Source organism: Marmota monax, unplaced genomic scaffold (assembly GCF_021218885.2).
Source record: "Marmota monax isolate L192 unplaced genomic scaffold, Marmota_monax_Labrador192_F-V1.1 WCK01_AAM20220418_F8-fsc00147, whole genome shotgun sequence".
NCBI lineage: Eukaryota > Metazoa > Chordata > Mammalia > Rodentia > Sciuridae > Marmota > Marmota monax.
In genome coordinates, this window is record NW_026693552.1 from 544685 (window position 1) to 569411 (window position 24727).

A 24727-nucleotide genomic window follows, 5' to 3' on the forward strand; every position below is an offset into this window, starting at 1 on the left:
AAATTATATGCGTGTAAAGCTTTTAAGTGAAAATGTATACATCTTGGTTAGGTTTCAAGATGGCGAAGTAGAGAAGGTCACACTCCTGGCTTCTTTGTGGCGTGAAACCAAGAAAGCAGGCAGGTAGTTTCTTAGCAAGGTGGGTGGAAAAAGGAGGCGGGAGTGCTTTACTGAAATTTAATATTGGACACTCAAAGCAGATTAGAGACTCAGAAGTTTGGCTATAATAAAATAAGAAAGAAATTCCAGCCCAAGGCACCAGTGAGAATTATCCCTCTGTGAGCACAGTGAGGGGATAAGGGCATTAAAAGAAACTGCACTTTTAGAAGGACTGAGGCATGTCTGGGTAAGGAGAGTATAGAAATCGAAGACACTGCCCAACTAAACTGAAAGGTGTGCTGCACAATAGCCTTGTACAGGGAAAAAATGCATCTCTCTTGGCGGCAAGCTAAGTACAGAGGAAGGTAGAATTTTGCAGCCACAGTGGCAGCTGGGGGAGCTGATTCCTGGCAAACCTGAGTCTGGCCTAAAATACAGGCTCATCCAACTCTCACTGCACAACATAGAGTGTGCCTAAGTGACCAGGAGAAAATCAGACGTGGAGAAAGGTTTATCCAGGGGATAAATGGTCGTGGAAACCCACTTGGCTCTTCCCCTCCCCTCCAATCTGGCTGCTTGCAGGATCAACTAGGAGAGTTGCAACTGGTCAGGAATTCGAAAGGACAGGGAAAGGGAGATTGAGTTTGGAGGCTGATACGGAGACCAGGAAATGTGTTTTCCACAGGTGACAGAGTAGACTAAGAAATGGTTCCTCAAAGACAAGAATGGAACCTGGGGAGATCCCTGGGGTGAGGACTGGCTGGGTCCTGGAGGTACACTGATTTAAAATCTCCAGACCAGGCAAAAGAAAGAAATTAAAGGAATATGAATAGGAAAAGAAGAGCTCAAACTATCCCTGTTTGCCAATGACATGATTCTATATTTAGAAGACCCAAAAAATTCCACCAGAAAACTTCTAAAACTCATAAACAAATTAAACAAAGTAGCAGGATATAAAATTAACACTCATAAATCAATTGCATTCCTGTACACCAATGACAAGTCAACTGAAAAAGAAATTTGGAAAACTATTCCATTCACAATTGCCTCAAAAAATAAAATAAAATACTTGGGAATCAATCTAAGAAAAGAGGTGAAAGACCTGTACAATGAAAGCTACAGAATACTAAAGAAAGAAATTGAAGAAGACCTTAGAAGATGGAAAGATCTTTTATGTTCTTGGATAGACAGAATTAATATTATCAAAATGGCCATACTACCAAAAGCAATATACAGATTCAATGCAATTCCTATTAAAATCCAAATAACATTATTTATTGAAATAGAAAAAGCAGTCACAAAATACATTTGGGAAAATAAAAGACCCAGGGCTGAATTAATGGCTCAGTGGTAGAGAACTTGCTTAGCATGTGTGAGGAATTGGGTTTGATTCTCAGCACCACATATAAACAAATAAAGAACATAAATGTCCATCAACAACTAAAAATATGTGTTTGTGTCTGAAAAGAACATCAAAACTGTCATTATAATTAAAAGAGAGAGAGAGAGAGAGAGAGAGAGAGAGAGAGAGACCCAGAATAGCCAAAGCAATCCTGAGCAAGAAGAGTGAAACAGGAGGCATCACAATACCAGACCTTAAACTATACTACAAAGCTAGAGTAACAAAAATGGCATGGTATTGGCTCCAAAACAGACATGAATACAGAATAGAAGACACAGAGACAAACCCACATAAATACAGTTATCTCATATTAGACAAAGGCACCATAAACATACATTGGAGAAAAGATAGCCTCTTCAAAAAAAAAGTGCAAGGAAAACTGGAATTCCATATGTAGCAAAATGAAATTAAACCCCTATCTTTAACCCTGCACAAAATTCAACTCAAAGTGGATAAAGGACATAGGCATTAGACAAGAGACTCTGTACCTACTAGAAGAAAGCGTAAGCCCAAATATCCATCATGTTGTCTTTGGAAGCAAATTCCTCAAAAAGACTCCTGAAGCACAAGAAGTAAAATCAACAATCAATAAATGGGATAGTTTCAAACTAAAATCTTCTTCACAGCAAACGAAACAATCAATATGTGAACAGAGAGCCTACAGAATGGGAAAAAAAATCTTTGCCATCTGCACCTCAGATAGAGCATTAATCTCCAGGATATATAAAGAACTCAAAAAACTTAGCACCAGAAATACAAATAACTCAATCAATAAATTGGCAAAGTAACTGAATAGACACTTCACAGAATACACACTTCACAGAAGAAATATGACTGGTTCAACATCTCTAGCAATTAGAGAAATGCAAATCAAAACTACTCTAATATTTCATCTCACTCCAGTCAGAATGGCAATATCAAGAAAACAAGTAACACTAAATGTTGGGGAGGATGTGGGAAAAAGGGTTGGCTCATACATGTCTGGTGGGACTGCAAATTGGTGCAACCACTATTGAAAGCAGTATGGAGATTCCTCATAAAACTTGGAATAGAAGCACCATTTGACCCAGTTATCCCACTGCTAGGTTTATACTCAAAGGACTTAAAATCAGTGTACTACAATGATGCAGCCTCATCAATGTTTACAACAGCTTAAGTCACAATAGATAAACTATGGAACCAACCTAGGTGCCTTTCAACAGATGAATGGATTAAGAAAATGTGGTAAATATACACAATGAAATATTACTCAACCTTAATAAAGAATGAAATGATGGCATTTGCCGGTAAATGGATGGAACTGGAGACTATCATACTAAGTGAAATAAGCCAATCCCCCCAAACCAAAGACTGAATGTTCTCTCTGATATGTGGATGCTCATTCACAATAGGTGGGGGTGAGAGAGGAGGGAAAAGGGGAGTTTCACCAGATTCCACAGGGCAGAATAGGGGAAGAGACATGGTATAGTAATGGGAAAGACAGTAGAATGAATCAGACGTAACTTTTCTATGTTTATATATGAATACATGACCAGTGTAAACTCCATATCATGTACAAACACAAGAATGGGAAGTTATACTCCATGTATGTATAATATATCAGAATACATTCTATTGTTATGTATAACTAAAAATAACAAATTAAATATACATATATAATATTGTTTTTTTAAAATTTTTAGGTGTAATTGGACATGATATCTATTTATTTTTATGTGGTACTGAGGATTGAACCCAAGTCTCATATCTCTCTCTCTCTCTCTCTCTCTCTTTCCATTGTACTTCCACACTGAGGTGTGGTGAAAGAACTCATTTTCAGGTTCTGTCTAAAAGGGATCAGTTCTGACAGCCTCTCTTTGACCTAATTTAAAATTTTTATCACATAATATTGAAAAAATAACTTTTCAATGTGTCAATCAATGAGATATGCACAAAAGACACATCACTGCTTTTGTAAAAAATTTCTCTTGTTGGGAGTGCTAAAGACAACTTGCAGTAAAAGAAAATCTCTAAAGATTGTGATAAAAAATGAAATGGAGAGGGGAAACTGGCCACTTCCCTTATCTACAGTCTTTCAGAGAGGGTCTAAACAGAATGACCTTTGTTGTAAAGTAAAAGAGTGTACTCATAAAACACCTGAAGAATTCCACCTGTGCAGTGGGCACTCGACCTATCCTGTGGATTCTGCCTGCTCGTGATTGTGATGTGGCCTTCCGTTGTTTTCCAGCTGGCTGCCACCAAGGAGTAAGAGATAAACTATCCAAAATCTCTTTCTTTGGGATAGGTAAACAGTATGATTGGGGCATTTGCAGCCCTGAGGTTGAATATTCCCCTTCACAATGGGTTCTTGAATATAAACAGCCAATTTTTTCTTTCTGGGGGGCATATTTATAACATCTGGCATCACAAAGCACATGTCATCATCAAAGCACCAGACATCATCCTTGTCCAATTCCCTACAAGACTTTTTACCAGCAACTCTTTTTCATAATTGGGGCAAAAGAATGGCATTTTAAAAATAATTATTTTAATATTCATTTATTTATTTTTATGCAATGCTAAGGATCCAACCCAGTGCTTCACACATGCTAGGCAAGTGCTCTGCCACTGATCTATAGCCACAACCCAAAAGTCTGGCATCTTATGATAACCTCTTAGAACCCCTCTAAATAGCTTCTCATACTATAATGGGAGCAGTACTTCAAAGAGGGCTGCTTGTCAGGCATGATCAGTCATCTACCAGGGCATTTCTTTTAGCCTACACATTCTGCCTTTGTGTATAGACCCATACTTTTATGATAGCTACCTTCTTTGTAAGCCTTAAAGCACTGAAAAGTTCTTAAATGGGTTGACTGTTTTTCATTAGAATGCCTTTCAGAGTTTAAAGAATATACTCTCATTTCTCAACATTACAAAATCATGGACTACTCCAAACTCATACCTGCTATCAAAGTACAAATTAACTATCATCACTGGCTAATTGGCAAGCTCTGGTGAGTTTGATGACTATAATGAAAATCATCCATGTTGATTGTACCTCTGATAAGAGTTCATATTGTAGACAACAATCAGTTGAACACATCACTTGTATACCTCAAAGTCTTGAGACTCCCCAACCTAATTATTGGGTTGTCTATTGGTATAACCTGAAAAAATATTTGCATTTTCCAGCAGATGAAAAGCTTGAAGATGATATATTTTCCAAAGCCAGACTGTGATAGGGGAATTAAGACAAGCATGAGTCATTTTCATACAATTTTTAGCAAATTGAAAGGCAAAGTGTGTTTGAAGGATGTCATTCTGAAGAGAGATCTTTTGAACTTCTCAGGTCCCAGGACTGAGTGGAAGAAAGGACTCCAAGGGTCTTTGCCTATCCTTGTCTCTATGAATTTCCTCTACTACAAATAATGACAAGTATAAACGAGGAAACAGTATTGTTACTAACAGACAATTTTCCAACAAGCAAAACTTTTGAATCTAATCATATAATCAAAAGATTCTTAAAAGGCATCTAATTTCCTAAAAGAAAAAAATAAAGGTAGCACTCAAGAGCTCAGCAGAAAGCATATCATAAGTCAGACCTTAGAAAAACTTACCCTCTATTGGTTTCCCCAGCAGGAGATACCTCCCAAGAAATAGCCAAAGTACATTCCCCAAGTATCAGAGATATCACCAAAGAGAAGACTCAAGGAATCTTAGTACAGCACATTCGTTTTGAATTAAGGGTCCTGGGATACAGAAATAAGGGATCCTGAAATAAATCTTGGTAGAATTTTCATACTGTTGAAATCTCAAAAATATAACCAAAGCTTTATCAAGCATAGTTATATTTATTAAAATCTACTACAGTGAGGTAGGTTTTCACTTTAATATTTTGAGAAATCAAGTATACTGAAAAAAAAGTATTACATTTTGAAGATCTTCAATTTGCTAACTTCTGCGCTCTTTCGCTCTCTCTCTCTCTCTCTCTCTCTCTCTCTCTCTCTCTCTCTCTCTCTCTCTCTCTCTCCCTCTTAAACATACCTTGGGAAAAGCCCTCTGGAATATATTATATATCTGAATCTTCTTTTAAATATGACATTGATTTGAAGAAAGTGGACTTTTATGAATTCAAACCTATACATAGTTGGTCACATAAAATACCAAGTGAGACTCTCAGGTGCTCACACTAGACACATATTCTTGTCATCTGCCTGCTAGTCAGTAAATGGTGAAATAATAAATAGGTTACAGACCTTAAAATTCTATAATTTCCCTTTAGACTAATATTCTCAAAAGCATACTGTATATCCATCCAATGTGTACATATTCTTACCCACTCAAATACATTTACTCTTCTCTGCCATTAGAAACAATTTGGTAAAATTTAGTTTTTAAAAAAGCAACAGATAGTACTGGTATTTTATTTAATATTAACAAAGATTTCATTTTTTACAGCTATGGTACACCACGTTTTGACACCACAAATATCAGAATTTTGTACAACCAACTATACACTTGGTGGATTTAAGGTTTGATAGTGAGTACTCAAGTGCAGTTAGATAAAATTTATAAGTTTTAGTGTTCTATAGTTCACAATAACCTATTACATATTTTATGACTAGCTAGAAAGGAGGAACTCAAAGGCTCTAAACACAAAGTAATTATAAGGAGATAATGGCCTTAAGCATTATGTGGCATGTATATAATTTCCTTTAAAATTAAATTTATCTTTAACCTGTGTATAAAAACACATAAATTACATATATTAATACAGTACCACATGATGTTTCAATACATCTATCTACTCAAACATTTATCACTTGTTTATGGCAAAGGCATTCAAAATCCCAGTGGAAAAGCGCTTGCCTGGCATGTGTGAGGCATTGGGTTTGATTCTCAACACCATATACAAATAAATAAAATAAAGATCCATCAACAACTAAAAAATATTTTTTTAAAAAAATTCTGTATTCTAGGTGCACAATCGTTACCTGTATTCGCCCTACTCTGCGCTCTGTAACTTCTTACTCCTAAGTGAAACTTACTACCTACCCTTTGATCAACCCTTCTCCATCTCTCTCTTCCTTGTCCTCTTCCAGGTCTCTGTTCACCACCCCTCTATTCTAAATTCCTGTGAGATTAGCTTTTTTATATTTCACGTATAAGTGAGACCATAAGGTACTTGTCTTCCTGAGACTGGCTTATTTCACTTAACATAATGTTGATGCAATTAACAGGATTTTCATTGTAGAGGTCTTTCATCTCCATGGTTAGGTTTATTCCCATGTTTTTTTGTTTGTTCTTTTGGTTGGTTATTTGGTAGGTTGTTTGTGTTTGTTGTTTTGAGGTTATTATGAATTAAATTGTTTTCCTGATTTCTTTCTCAACAAGTTCACTATAGGTATATAGAAAAGCTACTAATTTTTTCTATTTTTACTGTTTATTTTAATTTTTATTAATGCACTATAATAGTGGAATTCAGTGTTACGTATTTGTACATACACATGCTATAACAATATGATTCCATCAGTTCATTTCCCAGTATACCTCCCTTATTTCTTATCACTCCATTTTTTCATCAACCTTATTTTTCTCCTAAAAATATCCTGGAATTGTACAGTTCCTCCAGGATGCCAATTAAGCTTTTACCTACCATATTCTAAAACTCATGGCTATAAGACAAGCTCTCTCAAGTGATATTTTCTATACTCAACTATTGCACTCTCCTCCTCACACAAATCCTTACCACATATCAGCCTATCAAAATAATTTGCCATTTCCAGAAGAGATACTATGTGGCTCCCACACAATGCCACCTGGATGCCCAAAGTGCCTATCTCATGCTTGACCTCACACTAGGTAAGAGTTATGTCAAATGCATTGTCCCTTTTTTAAAAAAAATTTTTATTAGTTGCTCAAAACATTACAATGATCTTGACATATCATACATTTGATTCAAATGGGGTACATAATCTTATTTTTCCACGTGTACAGATTGCAGGATCACATTGGTTATACTCCACATATTATTCCTAGATAATGATGGTTAAGCAACCTTGGAGCATAGTATGGAAGATGTTCTGAGGGCTTGACTTGAAAGTAATACATCAGCACTGCCAACACATACTTATGGCCAAAAAAAGTCACCAGACAGCACAGAATCTAAGAGCCAGTAAACAGATGCCACCTCCACCTCTTTTTGGAAGAATATCTTGCAAAGTGTGCAGTTATAGGAAACAATAGATCGTAGCCCTGAGTTTTAGAATATGTTAGGTAAAAGCTGAATGGTAGTTAAATTTGGAAATATTTTCAATGACAGATTTGAAAGAAAACTAAATTTTAAAAGACAGTAATCAGACTGTGAATAGCAAAGCTATGGATAAACTACACAGAAAATATACAGAAAAGGAACAATTTTTAGTGTAAAATACCAACCATAAAACCAAATTATAGTCAAAATAAATTGGCATATTAACCTTAATTCTTCCATATTATATGTAAACAAAATAGATGGCCTAGGGTAGCATGTAATGCTATGCACAGCACAGGTATGTAGTAAATACTTTTTGTCTAAAATTTTTTTTTAAAGATTGGAGACCTTTATTTGGTTCCTTACAGGGAACCACCAAAGATTTTAGTTCAGGATAATGACAGGATCAGATTTAAGACACATCTTTGATCTACATTCTTTAACATTATTATGGCTTACAGTAAAATCTAGCCAGGAAGGACCTTGTACATGTATTATTTTCCCACCTAGGTCAGTTATTTCCATAATTTCCCTTGACCCAGCAAGACCAATCACTTCCTTTTCGAAAAGTTAATCCCTTCCCCTAGGATTCTAGTTAGCTTTGATGACCCTGGACTCCTCCTAGCATTTGCCACGCTAAACTGTGTGACAACCGTTCCCTCCAGTGGACAAATGCTTGCAGTAATCCCACTAATTGCCCATTGCATAGTGAACAACGCACAGCAAGACGTGCACAAAAGTTCAGTGAATCAACAGGAGGTACAACGGCGGGTAAGAGAATAATTTATATGAATGTATGGCTATGGAAAGTTATGTAAAGCCAAATGCTGCGAAACCATCTTCTGAAGGCAGTAAGTTATAGCGAAAAAAAAAAAATCACAGAGAAACAAACAGGATGCCGCCACATACTCCCAACTTCAACATTCCCTGGGGAGAAAAAGAAAAAGCTTTGCTCTACGGCAAGCCCCAGAGCTGCGACACAGATGCCGTAAAAGGAAGCGAAACACTGCGTGGAGACCGAGCCTCCAGCTTTGCGGCACGGTCGGGGCGGGAAAGTGCCAGCGTCGGTTGGAGGGAGGGTCTTCGCCCCGCCCCCCACACCCGGGCTGTACCACCGCGCTCCGAGGAGGCGTGTTCCAGGATCTCGGACCCAGTGCTGGCCGCCAGTTAAGTCCCCGCTTCCTGTCGCCGGTACCATGGAGGCGGCGGTAGAAGCAGAAGTAGAAAACGAGGACGGCGACAGCAGCTGCGGGGATGTGTGCTTCATGGACAAAGGCCTGCAGAGGTAAAGGGCGTTCGGCAACCGGGAGCGGCCCGCGCACCCCCAGGGCTGCGACCGTGGGTGGTGTGTGGCTTGGCGGGACCCCAGCCCTCTGGCTTGCGGCCGACCTTCTCTGCGAAAATGCTCCGTGAACGGGCGGGAGTGTGAGTCCTACCTGCCTCTGCCCTGGGCAGTTCTCATGGCTCTGCCCGGCCTTGAACCTGCCCCATCACCTGCTCCACCAGCCTTCAACCACCTTTCCTTCTGCTGCTCCTCTTTCTTTAAGGGTTATTGCTTTGCTGCCCTTTAAACATCGGTCTTCTCCTGTCCTCTTGATTCTCTTCTGTTACTCTGAAAAACAGTGACAGCATAGCATCTCCGGCAACCGTGTAACACGCGATCTCTGGTCCTTACTGGTTTTGCCTCACTTATCTTTACCACCATTCTCATTTCTACTATACAAAGCACTACCACACATTTATTCATATACCTTTCGAAAGTACTGAACATATCTTATTGAGTTTCCCTTTTCTATCTCATGCTACCCGAAGTTGTACACGGCTTTTAAGTCTCTTGATTCTGCATTACTTATTGGCCCCTGCCTACCTATTCTTTCCTTTTTGCGGGGGTAATGGGGATTGAACTCAGGGACACTCAACCACTGAGTTGCTTAGTGCCTAGGTTTTGCTGAGGCTGGCTTTGAACTCTCCATCCTTCTGTCTCAGCCTCCTGAGCCACTGGGATTACAGGCATGCGCCACCACGCCTGGCCCTGCCTACCTTCTCAGTCTCCAGTTTCTGAAGTTACTTTCTAGCCTCACTGAGCTACTAGCAATTCTTTTGTAGGTGTCTCAGCCTTTGCACATGATATACCTTTGTGGAGTGCCCTGCTCTCTGCCAGTCTTGCTGCTGATAATTATGCATCTTGTTGTCAATCCTGATCTAAAATTTACCAGATTACCTGGGAAGATGTTTTTCAAAGGAATGTGTACATTTTTTATTTAATAACAGCTGCTATTTCCTGAATGTCTTCCATGTATTGGGGGTTATGCACATTATCATTAATCTTCACAGCAGCTTGCAAGTTAATTTTTCTTATACCAGACTTCATACAGCTGGTGAGTAATTAAATTCGAAATTCAAACTCATTTGTTTCACTCTCTGCTTTTTCAACTCTTCCACATTGTATGCACAGTATTGATTTCCAGAAAGTGTAGTGCATTAGACAATAAAGGATTATATTTTGGAGAATGTGTTAATAGCACAAGATCTGGCACTAAGAATTCAATAAATGACAGAAGTTATGTAATTGGCAAGTGCTTCAAACGGCTTTAAAAATTGCTATTTTGAGATTTGCAAATGCTTCCTTGCTGCCATTTAGGTTTCTACAGGTTTATGGTAGTTGCTACAGCTACTACTGATGCCTGTGAAGTTACTGACTCTACATCTGGCTTCTCTAAACTGTGCACTGTAGTTTGTATGCCTTGAACTATTATAAGAGAAGTTCCAGTTACAAATAGTAATTGAAGGAGTCATGAGATGAGTTCTCTTTAGGGGACATGCCTTCCAACTTGAAATAGAGGACAGGGATGGAAGAAATACCAATAGTTAGTGATTTCTTTGGTATCATTTATATTCTGGATTAAATAACCATTGTACACAGTGAAGAAAGTAAGATTATAAACTTCTTTTGTGAGATTAGATTTGTATCTGGGCTCTGTTACCATAACTGCAGGAATGTGAGCAAGTTATTTAATTTTTTAAAATTTCAGTATTCTTATGATAACATACTGTGTATAGTTGTCAGAATTAAATGATATAAAGAATCTGAGGCTTAAAAAGTTTCCATTTGTTCAGGTCACACAGCAAGGTAATGTGTAAATTAGTATTCAAAAGCCTTTGCAATTATTGACTATTCAGTATTCCTTTGCTATCTGCCACAGACTTTGCACATAAAAGCTAGAAATGCCCAGCATCACTCAACCTCCTTGAATAGCTTCATATTTGTATAAATGGTCTGAAATATTGGTTTATGTTGTAAGAAGCACTGTGTTTTATGATTACACATTTCAAGGCACAAATGGAAAGGGCATCATTCTGGAATGAACAGAGCACATAGTTATTTATGTGCTATTTGGTTAGTTTTAATTATTTGGTCTTGCTTATAAAGTACATTTTTACTTTTTTATAATATATATTTTCTTTTGTAGCATATCAGAGTTATCTTTAGATTCAACCCTTCATACCATCAATCTTCATTGCAATAACATCTCCAAGATCAAAGCCATTGATCATGTTTGGAATTTACGACATTTAGATCTGTCATCTAATCAAATAAGTCAAATTGAAGGGCTAAGCACACTGACAAAACTATGCACTTTGAATTTGTCCTGCAATTTGCTCACAAGAATAGAAGGTTTGTAAGTGATTTTCATGTAATATTTAACATGAAGAAGGTGATTTGTCTATTTTTCCCCAAATAGAGTGGAATAGATAGTACCATAAACTTTTGAAAACTGACCCTAAAACTCATCATACAAAAGTTTTCTTATAGAAAAGTTTGTTTTTTAAAACTAAATATTTTCATAAAATTGATTTCATTGTTACATCAGATTTGCTTCAGTACAGTCTAATAGTACTGTAATGTTATACTTCTAATTTTTTAAATCCTGTAAAAGCTTTATTTTATTTTGTTCTGCTTTATTTTATTTTTAGGACTTGAAGCACTAATTAATCTGACTAAACTGAATTTGTCTTATAACCACATAAATGATCTTAGTGGTAAGTAGATATGCATGTATTTTTGATGATGCTATGTTTGCAATGTGTGAAGAGTTAGCTCATCATGTTGGAAAACTCCAAGTTGAATCCAGATTTTGATCTAGGAGCTCATCTAGAGAGTATCTTCAGTTTTAATTCTTTTTTTGTTACTGCCCAAACCACAGCTGAATAAAAAATAGATACAAAGACTGGAATGATTTGGAGCAGGGGGAATAGAAGCTCCTTTAGAGGAATAATGTTTTGTTTTTTGAACCAGGGATTAAACCCAGGGGCACTTTACCACTGAGCCTTATCCGCAGTCTTTCTGGGGAGTTTGGGGGGTAAGGCGCCTCGCTAAGTTGCTGAGGCTTTCTTTGAACTTGTAGTCCTCCTGCCTCTGCCTCCCAAACCACTAGGATTATAGGCGTGCACCACCATGCCTAGCTAGGAATGATGTTTTAATGTTAGGTAATTAAACATACTGTTATATAGAAAGGAATAGTTCCAACAAAACTTTCTATAGTGATGAAAATATTCTAAATCCGTGCTGTCTGATATTTAGCATCCTTGATGATTAAGGAAATGACAATTAAAACGTGACTATTGAGCCCTTGAACTGTGAATTTGCAACTTAGGGACTGAAATTATAATTTTATTTAATTTTTATATAAGTATAAAAAGCTATCTGTAACTAGGCATGGTGGAGTACCCTCTAATCCCAGGAATTTGGGTGTTTGAAGCAAGTTTGAGACCAGCTTAGGCAACTTAATGAAACCCTGTCACAAAATAAAAAATAGAAAGGGCTGGCAATGTTACTTAGTGGTAAAGCACCCCTGGGTTCAATCCTCAGTACCAAAAGAAAAAGCCACATGTAATTAGTGGCTAACACTATAGCAGATATGAACAATGCAGGTATGCAGCATTCTAAAGACTATTATTTTTTCTCTTTGTGCTTAGATAATCTAAGAAGACATAAAAGTTGTTGCCTACTTTTTAAATGATTAAAGCCATAACTAATCGAACAAAGTTTCAAGAGTATTATTAGAATTATCTCTTAGAAATAATAAGATTTTACTAATCATCTTCATAACTTTATCAGTATTTGAAACAGTATTATTCATTTGTTAACTTATTTTTCTTCCCCACTAATAAGACATTACCTTATGCCTGGTGCCTAGTATACAAATATAAAAAGACCAAGTTAGTGCCCTTAGGTTCAGGTAGCAATTGCAGTTTATTTGAAATCTTTTTTTCACTGAATACATGAAAGTTTTAGAATTTAGAGTTTAAATCTAACTCTGTTGCTGCTGTGTGATATTTTACTTTTTGGATACTGTTTCCTTACCTGACAAATGATTATCGGGTAAGAGTTTTCATTCATTCACTAGGAAGATGTTTGTTGCAAATTGCTTTATCAAGTACTGTCCTATAATTATTAAAAAACAACAACAACAGTAAACAGATAAGGTCTTTGCTGTAACAGGTCTTACATTATATTGGGAAGAAACACATAAAGTTGTATCAAGTCCTTCCTCCCGTAAGTAAGCAAAAGATTTAAACAGACACCTTACCAAGATGATGCACAATGGGCAAATAAGCACGTGGGAAAAAAAGATGTTTAGTATCCTTGGTGATTAAGGAAATGACAATTAAAGTATAGTGAGATACCACTTCACATCTAGTATGGCTAAAATTTTAAAAAATTAAAGCATTGATGAGATTGTAGAGCAACTAAAACTTGCCTATATTGCTAGTACAATTTAAAAAGTATAACCACTTTGGGAAAGAATTTGACAGTTTATTATAATGGTAAATGTATTTGTAATTATTCAGTTCTCTTCCTCAGCATTTAACCCAGAGAAATTAAGGTGTATTCACACAAAGACCCATATGTGAATGTTTATATGAACATTTTTATATGCTTGTGTATTTATGACTGTTGTTAATCTTGAAAACTTGGAATTGACCTGTATATCCAACTGGTATTATAGTCTATATCTTACATGTCCCCCAAAGACCATGTGCTCAAACTTTGGCTGCCAGTCTGTGGCACTACTGGGAGTCAGTAGAATCTTTAGGAAATAGGGCCTACTTGGAGAAAGTTAGGTCATTGGAGGCATTCCCTTGAAGGGGAGATTGGGGCCTTCACTCCTCTCTCTCTCTCTTTGCTTCTTAGCTGCCATGAGAAGAGCAGATTCCTACCATAACACATTGTGCTACCAAAGGCCCAAAGCAGTGTGGCCAAGCAGCTATGGTGTGAAACCATGAGCCAAAATCAATCTTTCCTCATTATAGATTATCTCAGGTATTTTGTCACAGCAACAGAAAGCTAATGGTAAACAAATTTTGAAACATCTGTGTAATGGAATACTACTTGGAACTAAAAAGGAATAAACAATAATACGTGCAACATCACATATAAATCTAAAAGGAATTATGCTAACTAACAGAAGCCAATCATAAAAGGCTGTATCAAATGATTCCGTTCATGTGGCATTCCGATAAAGGCAAAGCTGTAGAGGCTTTTAAAAATCAGATTTTTGGTTGCCAGGGTCTGGAAATGGGGAGAGAAGATTGATTACTTAGGAACAGAAGAGAACCTTTCAAAGTGATAGAAACTTTCTATGTTGTGATTATAGTGGTAGTAGTAAAACAGTGTATGTCTGCTAAAACACACCAAATTGTATACCTAAAGGGGGCAAGTTTTAGAAACTTAATATCAGACAGAGTTGAGGACTATGAAGAAAATAAAGGGAGCAATCCTGGATGTTCTTATAGATCATTCTTAGAATGCTAAAGTTTTATATGTTGAAAAACACTTCAATAAATAACATATAGCATACAAAGACACTAAAGCAAAATCAAGCTTGCCATATAAGAAAGAAAGCTAATGAGGGGTTTAATGTGCTAAGAAAAGGGATAGGAAAGTAGGCAGAGGCCAGGTCAGTACAGTTTAAAAGCAGGCTGAGAAATTTACATTTTGTTTTAGGCACAATAAGAGTTGTTAGAGATTACATAGGGAATGACATGATTTATGTTTTTAAAAGATCACTGCTGAGTGGAAAGTACATTTTTAGGTAGATAGAAAGTAAATAAAGGAAAGCAGAATCAAAGATAAAAGTCTCTGGATTAACGGATATGAATGGTGGTACTATTTGTTGACATAAGAAAAATTAGAAGAGGATTACATTTCCGAGATAAGTAATGAGAACACTGATACTGTCTTAAACTCGAGAACACTGTTGAACATATGTATGTGTGTGCATGTAATACACATTTTAAGAATGGGTGGGATTGGGGGTCATGGTTGGAGTTGTGGATTTGGCGGTTAGAAGCACTATTAGCCATGAAACTAGAAGATTCCAAAGAGTGTGTAGATAGAGAACAGGAGTAGCTCCTGGTGCACTCTACTATTAAATCTAGGAGGACCATCAAGTTAAAACAAAAGTAGCATCAAACAAGAACCTAAAAATGTGATGATAATTAAGGAGAAATGCTAAGGACTGTGAGTGACAGGAAAATCAGATCTTACAGAGATGGTCAAAGCCTTCTGAGAATGATGAGTAGAAGTTAGCCAAAGGACAATGAGGAGAAAAGGGTATCCAGTCAGGTTGAAGAAACAGAAGAAAAGGGTGAGTAAAGTTGAAATGTGGAGAGGGCTAAAATAAATGAAGTTGTAAAATTGCTCCCTTTGAGGAGCAATGTGTGCACCTCAGGACAATTTTCTAGGAAAGGAATCTGGGGCATTTATCCACTAGTCTCTTTGATAGAGGTAAGCCCCTAGAAGTGTTAACTCCCTCACACTTCCAGGCTTTACCTTTGCTGAACAAGCTCCTTCCCTTTTGAGGTAGGAAAAGAGGGCAAATGCTAGTGCTTATAAGGGCACACTGACAGTATACACTTACTTGTCCATCTTAGCTACAGCTGAAGTCCAGGGTGGTCAAGGTAACAATAGTGTCTGCTACAAAGTTTTCCAAGAAATATTATCAGGGAGCTAAAATGAACGTTATTTTTATTTTATACTGAAACCAAGAAAAAGAAAGTGTAGTGCAGTGTTACGTCTGGTAATCAAAAATGGTACCTTGGGAAATTCCAAAGCCATTGTTTTGTGCTTATTTTCATTAAGTGCATATAATGACCTAGGGAGTTTTTTTTTTTCCATTAATACCCCAGTACCCAGAAACCCCAGGGGCTAAGGCCTCAGTGAGTTTCTAAACTTGTGTTTCTTTAAAACAGCAATTGAATTTTCCTGTTTATTATAGATGTATCTGTTCACAGCAACATCTTATCAATGCTACTCGTTTGACTCAAAAGCATTTTTTTCTTATTGCAGGGTTGACACTTCTTCATGGACTAAAGTATAAGCTTAGATATATTGATCTTCATAGTAACTGTATAGATAGTATCCATCACTTACTTCAATGTATGGTAGGATTGCACTTCTTGACAAATCTTACTTTAGAGAAGGATGGAGAGGGGAATCCTGTCTGTCGTGTACCAGGTATGAACAATTAATTTAATACTTTTTTAACAGTTAATAGTCAAAAGTTTCTTCATTTCCAGAATTTGGTGTTTGTGAACTTTTTGTTTTAGTTTTAATCTTTGTAATGTTATATATTTGGGAATTATATAATTACAAATAATTACAAATAGTTTATTAAGACAAATTGCTGTTAGAAGAAGATGGGATGAATCAATCAATAGTTATTTTATTTAGACAGTTTTATATTTGATAAGTGAATGCCTTAAAATTATATTTTATCACTATGGTATATCCTAATACTATATAGCCATTTAGGAAGGGAAAAAAAGGAACTTAGAATCTCTGTACTGGTAGTCAGTTATCTCCACGATATATTGAGAAAGAAAAACAAGTTGCAAAGTATTGTATGTAATATATACAACAGAACATCTAGAAAAATACACCAAAAAAATAATATTGGACAACTCCAAGAAAAGGAACTAAGTAGCTAGAGTTCAGGAAATATTGAAAAAACTTTACTATGTACCTTTGAATTATGTATCCTGGATTTATCACATTTTAATAAGTGAATGATTGTTTTTTTTTTTTTTTTTTTTTTTTTTTTTAAAAAAAAACACCTTAAACTTATTACATTAAACAATGTTGCTGAAATGCTATTTGATCTAATTCGGAATCAGTCAAATTGGCAAAGATAAGAGAAACCAAACTGCCAGTTCTAACTTCAGTTATCTCATGTTACTTAACCAAACAAGAAAGTGGATAGAATTTTGAATGTACCTTCTGAAACTCTACTTGGGTGTAAGTTGGCTATAAATGCTCCATTCTGTCATTCATATGCTACCATGGGAAAGTTTTTTGTAACAAGATAGCCTGTTCTGATTATTTTATTTTATTGAAAAACATTTTTTTTATTATTTTTTAAAGATCATGTAATATTATAAAGTCTGCTTAAAAACCAGGACAGATTTGAGAGTTTTCTTAGGGGAAAAACTTACTTCTAAAACTTTGTATTTTTTTTTCCTCTTTTAACCCTAACATCAAAAAATTGTTTTTTGTAACAGTCATGTCTCAAGAACTTTTGAGTTCCTACTTTGAATCTTTATTTCTTTTGGAATTTATCCAAATAATTCATTGGACTTTCTGACAAATACTTGGTTGTAAAATTATAGGAGCAAAATTGAAGTGCTCCTATTAAGCTAAACAACAAATTAATGTTAATTTGTTAGTTTCTTATTTTTTAAGGGAAATAAATATATTTTTCTTATATTTATTTCTTAAGGGAAATAAATAAATATATTATTTGTGGATACTTGATAAATCACATTTTAATATTAATTATGTGTAATTTAAAAAACAAAGGGGACATGTTTCACTAATGCTTGAAACTTCACTGGGGAAATTCTGGTGCTTTGATCATCATCCACATCATCCTTAAAACATGTTTATGTTACTTAGATTTATGCTAGTTCTATTAAAAATACAAAAGACTTGTTTAGTTTTCTTCCCAGGATAAATTCCTGCTGTTTTCATGCATTCATAGCTTTAAAGTAATTTGAAGTGGTGATGATTATAAATTCCTTACCTTTATTGGGAAAATTATTCAAGAGGAGTGAAAGGAGCATTTTGTTTCTTTTGTATTTAATGATTGCATGCTAGAAATGTTGAATACATAGCATTGATGACAAGTTTATTTGTTGTTCCTTGGACTAATTTTATCATTCAGGTGATAGATGTAGTAATTTATTTTATAAAATATTAGCCCTTTTTAATGTTTAAATTTTCACTTTGAATGATTTATTTCAAAGGATACAGAGCAGTTATTCTCCAAACTTTACCACAGCTTAGAATTCTAGACTGCAAGAACATATTTGGTGAACCAGTAAATATGGCAGAAGTAAATTCATCACGCCTACAGTGCTTAGAAGGTCTTTTGGATAACTTAGTTTCTTCTGAGTCTCCCCCAAATATAAGTGAAGATGAGGTATAGTATTTTTCCCCCTTAATATAAAAAATACCTTTAAACTTTACTAAATGAATGAAAATTTAAAAGGATTTTTGTTTGTCCCTGTGTCATAGATCCTTGATAATATGCCAGTGGTATCATCGCCCATCACAGAGTTAACTCCCTTGGAGCAGTTTGCAGATACACCAGCAGATACACATGTTTTGACATCGTTTTTATCTGTGTGTCCATCTTCTGAGCCAGAGAAAATTAATCATGAAAAGGAATTTCAGAATGAGAGGAAACTCCAGAAATTAGATGATCAGCTTTTACATCTTCTTGATGATGTAACTATTTTTCCTATTTTTGGAAAGCCCAATATGGGAATATGGAAGAAAAAAATAGTTAAGAAAATGAAAAAAATATATATACAAGCTGACCAACCAGAAACAATCTATATGAAATGTATCAATATGGGGCTGGGGTTGTGGCTCAGTGGTGGCGTGCTTGCCTAGTATGCATGGGGCGTGCTTGCCTAGTATGCATGGGGCGTGCTTGCCTAGTATGCATGGAGCACTGGGTTCGATTCTCAGCACCACATACAAATAAATTTAAAAATAAGGAAATAAAGGTCCATCAACAACTAAAAAGTATTTTTTTTTTAAATGTATCAATATGTGTATTTTTGTTTTCCGGTATGGAAATAGGATTCTGAATAGCAATAGTGTAGAAAATATAAGCATGCATTTTCCTTATTGCCATTCTTCACATCTTCATTACATAATTCCTTTGTCTTGTTCTTCAGTGCTTCACCTTATTTCCCTTCACTTTTTGTTTCAACCTTAAGCAAGCTGAAAACTCTGAACTCAGTGTTCATTAACACAAAGGACACTTCTGGTCCCATACATCTCTTCATCTCTTATTGGCCAAAGCCATTTCTAGAATTTACTGCTTAATATAAAATTAATTTACATAGTTCTGCTTCATTTCAGTTTCCAGCAGACCATCACCTAATTAATTTCTACTTTCCTGGGCTGATAATCATTTTTTTACCCTTGCTACTGATTTATGAACTAGGGGCTAGGGTTTGTAGCTCAGTAGTAGAGCGTTTGCCTAAATGCATGAATTTACTACTATTGTATCTCCAGCCCTTGCTGCGGCATTCTTGCACTGATCAACAGTGATTCCCCACCCTCCCACCCCTGGGACTATACCACCTGAATGAAGCAGATTATTACTTTGCTTGCCTGCCATCTGGGTATAGGATATAAAAAGAGTGGTATAAGCTAGAAAGATTATTAAACGCTAAACATTTGTAAGTAAATTTTTTTTTGTTTGTTTCTTAAATGTTTATTACTGAGCTACATCCCAATCCCTTTTTTGTTTTGAGATAGGGTCTTACTAAATTCCCAAACTTTCAATATTTCTGCCTGGGGTTATAGCTGTGAACCACCCTGCCCAGCTTAAGTATTTGCATTTGATGTAAAATACAGGTGTATTCCTGAATTGGCAATACATATATATATATATATATATATATATATACTTTTACCCAAACTTTTTGAAGATGAACATTACCATCGTGCTAGAATGTTCCTCCTGTTTCTTTCTACAAGCAGTCCTTCCCTGCTTCTTCAGAGGAAATCATTTTTCTGATTTTTTCTTATCATAGATTATTTAATATTTCTTCTAGAATCTAATAAAAATGGAATGATACAGTATGTACTTTTCATGTAAGGCAACATAGCCTTTTGAAATTATTCCATGTTTTGTATAGCAATAGTATTTTTGTGTGATATTCCATTTTATGATTATGGTTTACATCTTTATAGTACTGGTTTATTTCTAAGCAGTATATGTGTATCTATGTAGTATATCTGAAATTGAAACTTTTTCCAAAATTGAAAATTTTATGTTACTCCCATCAACAGTATGTGACTGACTTCCAGTTTTTCTGCATCTTTACCAATATTTGGTGTTAGCATTGATTTTATTTTAGCCATCCTACTGGGTATATTCCTGGCATTCATTTTTATTTTAATTTACATTTCATTAATGATTAATGATGAATACTTCTTATATGTGTTTATTGTGATCATGTGCTTATGTATTTTCTTTTGTGAGGTATCTTCAAAATTTTTGTTCATGTTTTTATTGGGTTATTTATGTATTACCATGTTGTAGGAATTCATTATTTTTCCTGGATAACAGTATTTTGTCAAGTGTATCTTCTGTGAACATTTTTTTCCCCAGTCTGTGCTTTACATATTAATTTTCTTAATGGCCTTTTGATAAGCAACAGTTTTCGTTTTGATAATCTGATCTCATGTTATGGTTATTGTTTTTTTGTGATTTCAAAATTTTTTATGTATCCCTAAGTAACAAATATATTCTTCTGTGTTATTCTCTAAAAGTTTTATGGTTTTACCTTTGGTGGTTAGGTCTATATATATATGGTAGGGGTTGAAGTTCACTCTTTTCCCTATGGATATTCAGTGATGCCAGCACCATTTGTTAAAAAGGCTTTGCATTGGATGAGTTTGGTTTCTTTGTTTTTGTTTTCTATTCATATTTCCTGAAAGTTTTTATTGTTATTTGCAGAAGAGTTAACCTGATAGAAGCTTATCTGTACTAGAAGCTGAATTCCCTGTCATTAATTTCCAGGATATCTAGTTTATTAGCCCTCAATCTTATAGAAAGCCTTAATACTTAGCAAAATTTTAAATTTTTATACTGAATTGAACTTTTAGTATACTTTTCTTTTTTTCCTTTTCTTTCTAGGCTTCTAGTACTTTAATAGATAATGTTCCTGAAAAAGACCTGAGACCAAAAAGAGACACAGATGTAACTTCTGAAAGTGATTATGGAAACAGAAAAGAATGCAACAGAAAAATTCCTCGAAGATCAAAAATCCCATATTATGCCAGAAGTATTCAAACTATTAAGCATCACAATAGAAACAACATTTTTGTAAGGTACATATTTATTTTTAGAATTTCAAGTAAGGCACCTAAAAGTTAGCATGGCTGTCTCCTTCCTTAAAACTACCTTATGCTGATATTTATTTATCACATTTAACATCAAAGGTTTAACTTTTCAGTCATATGCGCTCTGACTAGGTCAGTACAGTCACCTCTCTCTCATTCTGCAGGTTCTTTATCCATGGATTCAACCAACATTAATCAAAAATATTTTCTAAAAAAACGTTAATATTGTTAATGGCATGTATTATTAGTAATACTACAGCAGTTATTCTATATAACATTAATAGACTATTTTTTCTTGTTATTATTCCCTAAACAAATTATTACACAGCACTTAACATATATTAAGTATTTTATGTAATCTGTTATCACACCATTCCGTGTAAGGGCCTTGAGCATCTATAGGTTTTGGTATTGAGGAGGGTCCTAAAGCAAATTGCCTGTAGAAACCAATGAACAACTGTATACTTATGTAAAGGATTGCTTTCTCTGTCAATGCCAAAGTTAAGAAATCAACATATAAAACCAAAATTCTACTGCATTCATTTGCAGTAGGAAATAAAACTTGAGTTGTAGATGACTAGCCTTTTCTGTCTCTATAAGCAAGTCTAGATGGGAAGTCAAGTCCTAAATAGATGGTAACTACTGAGTTGAGGATGAAAGGTAAATATGATGGTTATGTTGAATGACATTAGGATCAGGGAATCTGATGTTTGTACTTTCACAATTGGAATCACCATGAGTTGTTCAGAAATGCCTACTCTGGCATAGGTAAAATCAACTTTTTACCTCTTTAATTCTCCTTTATAAAAAAATGAATTTTTTTGTTGTTTTAATTCGTTCATAGCTGTCCAGTTAACTATGTGTTTCCATGTATGCTCAGTCACTTAGTTCACTTATAATCAGAATGGACATACCCTGCAATTTCTTCAATCTCTTGCTAATGGTGTAATCTATTTGCTCTGCTTTGTTACATGTCCACTTTAGACTTTCAATTTTCAAAAGATAATTTTATCTGTCATTTTTCCAGTTCTTGGGTGTTACCTTAGTCCTAAGTACTAATAATACTTTTTAAAATTCTTCTGATGTATTCAAGAATTCTACCTATCCTGAATGTGTTGAACACTGAACTGTCTTTCTTATTATATTGAGGCTCTCAATCAACAAAGCACACTTATAAAATTTAGGAAGTAGTGTAAGTGACTATTATATTATTTAATATCCTTTTATAAAAACTGTTTGCATATGTGACTAAAAATGTTAATATTAGAGAATATTATAAACAGTATACTTTTCTTGGAATTATTTCCTGCATTTTATTTTTTACAGTTGTAATCATAAAATAAAACAACCTTACTTTAAAGATTTATACGTAAGATCATCTTTAGCAAACTGTAATTTTTTACAAGAATTAGAAGAACAGAAGAATGAAATCATTAAAGTAGAAAATAGCATCGTAGAAGACAACACGTACCGGGTACGATTTAGGAGTTAAGAAAAAATGAAAGCAAATGCTTTACCACTCAGCCACAACCCCAGCCCCCAGAAATTACACGTTTATTTAAGTCAGATTTAAGTGAAATCATTTGTTATATACTTATAGAGGTAGAAACCATTCTAAATTTTCCAATTCTTATTTCTTAAAGTAGTGGTTCCTAGCTTTTTTAAATGTCAGACCCTTTAAATAAAGAAATCTGTAGCTCTTCTTAAAAAAACGACTTTTACACCCAAAATGTTATTATATGATTTCCAGGTTTTCATGAACTAACCTGAAACCCAATTTTGTGCACAGATTAAGAGATTTCAAAAATTTTCAAAATTATTCAATGTTTGCTTGAACAGTACTCGTGTTGAGAATTTTTAGCACATGTTGATTTGTTACTTTATATTTTTCATTAACTTGCCAGTATTGTACTTGTTGAAGTACTGGTTGTTCTTTTGGTTGTACGTAGTACTGTTTTTCCATGATATATTTACCTTCATACTTTTTATGCTACTGCTTTTGTCTCCTAATTCTCAACACTGGAAACTTTAATACTGAGGAAAAAATATAATTATGTTATGACAATAATAATAGCAGCTACAATTTATTTTTTGAATGATATTATGTGCCAAACACAGTTCTGCACTGTTTGGTATGCTTTAATTCTATTAATTTGTTTAATAGCCCTTCAAAGTGAAGTAAAATGAAAAATTGAGATGGTAAGAAGTTAGGTTACATTTCTAAGTTCTCCTAATGTGGTTGTTCCTTTTAGTCCCTTGTTGAACAGCTAGACCAAGAGAGAGAGATGAGATGGAAAGCTGAACAAGCTGAAAAGAAGCTTATGGAGTATATTGATGAACTGCATAAACAAGCTAGTGAAAAGAAAGATGTTCATAGCCTGGCTCTACTTACCACAGACAGGTAAGGCCAAATATAAAAACCTAAAGGACACCTTGTAGCATAAAGAATATTAAACTTGGAGCTGGAATACCTAAATTTAAGTTAACTACAATATGATTAAAAACAAATGTTTTTTTAAACAAGGTATCTAGTTTTCTTTTGATTAGAAGATTTAATGCTTTGTTAACTTGTTACGTAATTTAGGAATTCCAGGTACATTTATTTGAGCCCTTAAACTGGCTGGGAAGTGTCAGAAATATGTGTAGATATGTATTATAAGTAAACAACAAGAGACTAGAGCAGGAATTGGCAACATTTTTCTGTAAAAATTTTTCTGTAAAAATCCCAGATTGTGTAAAGACAGGGTTTACGAATTTTTATCTGTTTCCTCGGTACTCTTTGAACTATTGTCACATGTTTGTCTTCTACAGTTGGCCTTGGTACCTGATAGCCCAAGTTTTTTTATTCCGTTTTTATTTTTTCTCCTCCTTCCTTCTAGCTCCCATTTTATCTTATGATGCATTTTTTTTTTAATTTTTATTGTTGGTTGTTCAAAACATTACATAGTTCTTGATATATCATATTTCACACTTTGATTCAAGTGGGTTATGAACTCCCATTTTTACCTCGTATACAGATTGCAGAATCACATCAGTTACACATCCATTGATTTACATATTGCCATATTATGATGCATTTTTTATCTTATGATTGCATTTAATACAAGTCAGTCTTATTCTATGCAATCTATGAAAATACCAGTTTTCTAAATAGTTTTTCCCTGGTTTTCTGTAATTATTTCTAAAGTTATACCTTTCTTCAAATAGTTATAAGATACTTCTACAGACTTCCTGTTGGTTTTTATGTCTTCTTACCCTTGAAGGAATGCTAGTTTTCTAGACTCGGTTATGCCACAAATTGGGTTTAGAAGTTGCTCTTGGTTGCATTTCCTTACTGTAAAGTATAAGCTCTCATTTGAATAATAAGTTGATGTACACAACTCCAAGCCCAATTTCCAGTTTCTGTTAAATATGTAACTGTTAAAGTTTTATGATACTATGTGGTAATTTCTACCCTCATGCCCACTTCTGTGTTGTGTAAGAAAAATTATAAAACCTGATGTGTACATTATGAGAAACTCTATAATTAAGCAAGCTGTGATACATTATGCTATTACTAGTC

The 24727-nt window shown here is 34.9% G+C and overlaps 1 protein-coding gene across 5 annotated transcripts in view; it reads left to right on the top strand.

Annotated features, from left to right (window-relative positions):
• Positions 1 to 8787: 8787 nt before the first annotated feature.
• Lrrcc1 (leucine rich repeat and coiled-coil centrosomal protein 1) overlaps positions 8788 to 24727 on the top strand; it is a 35111-nt gene continuing 19171 nt past the window's right edge. For 2 of the 5 annotated variants that reach the window (XM_046458624.2, XM_046458625.2), the window contains exons 1-9: positions 8788 to 9018; positions 11204 to 11409; positions 11709 to 11774; positions 16087 to 16254; positions 18042 to 18217; positions 18313 to 18525; positions 20960 to 21153; positions 22492 to 22639; positions 23418 to 23566. In XM_046458624.2, coding sequence (XP_046314580.1) covers positions 8930 to 9018; positions 11204 to 11409; positions 11709 to 11774; positions 16087 to 16254; positions 18042 to 18217; positions 18313 to 18525; positions 20960 to 21153; positions 22492 to 22639; positions 23418 to 23566 — 1409 coding nt within the window. In that variant the 5' untranslated portion in view covers positions 8788 to 8929. Of the gene's footprint in view, positions 9019 to 11203; positions 11410 to 11708; positions 11775 to 16086; positions 16255 to 18041; positions 18218 to 18312; positions 18526 to 20959; positions 21154 to 22491; positions 22640 to 23417; positions 23567 to 24727 lie in introns of those variants that run through there. The other 3 variants (XM_046458626.2, XM_046458627.2, XM_046458628.2) reach the window with 2 other exon arrangements.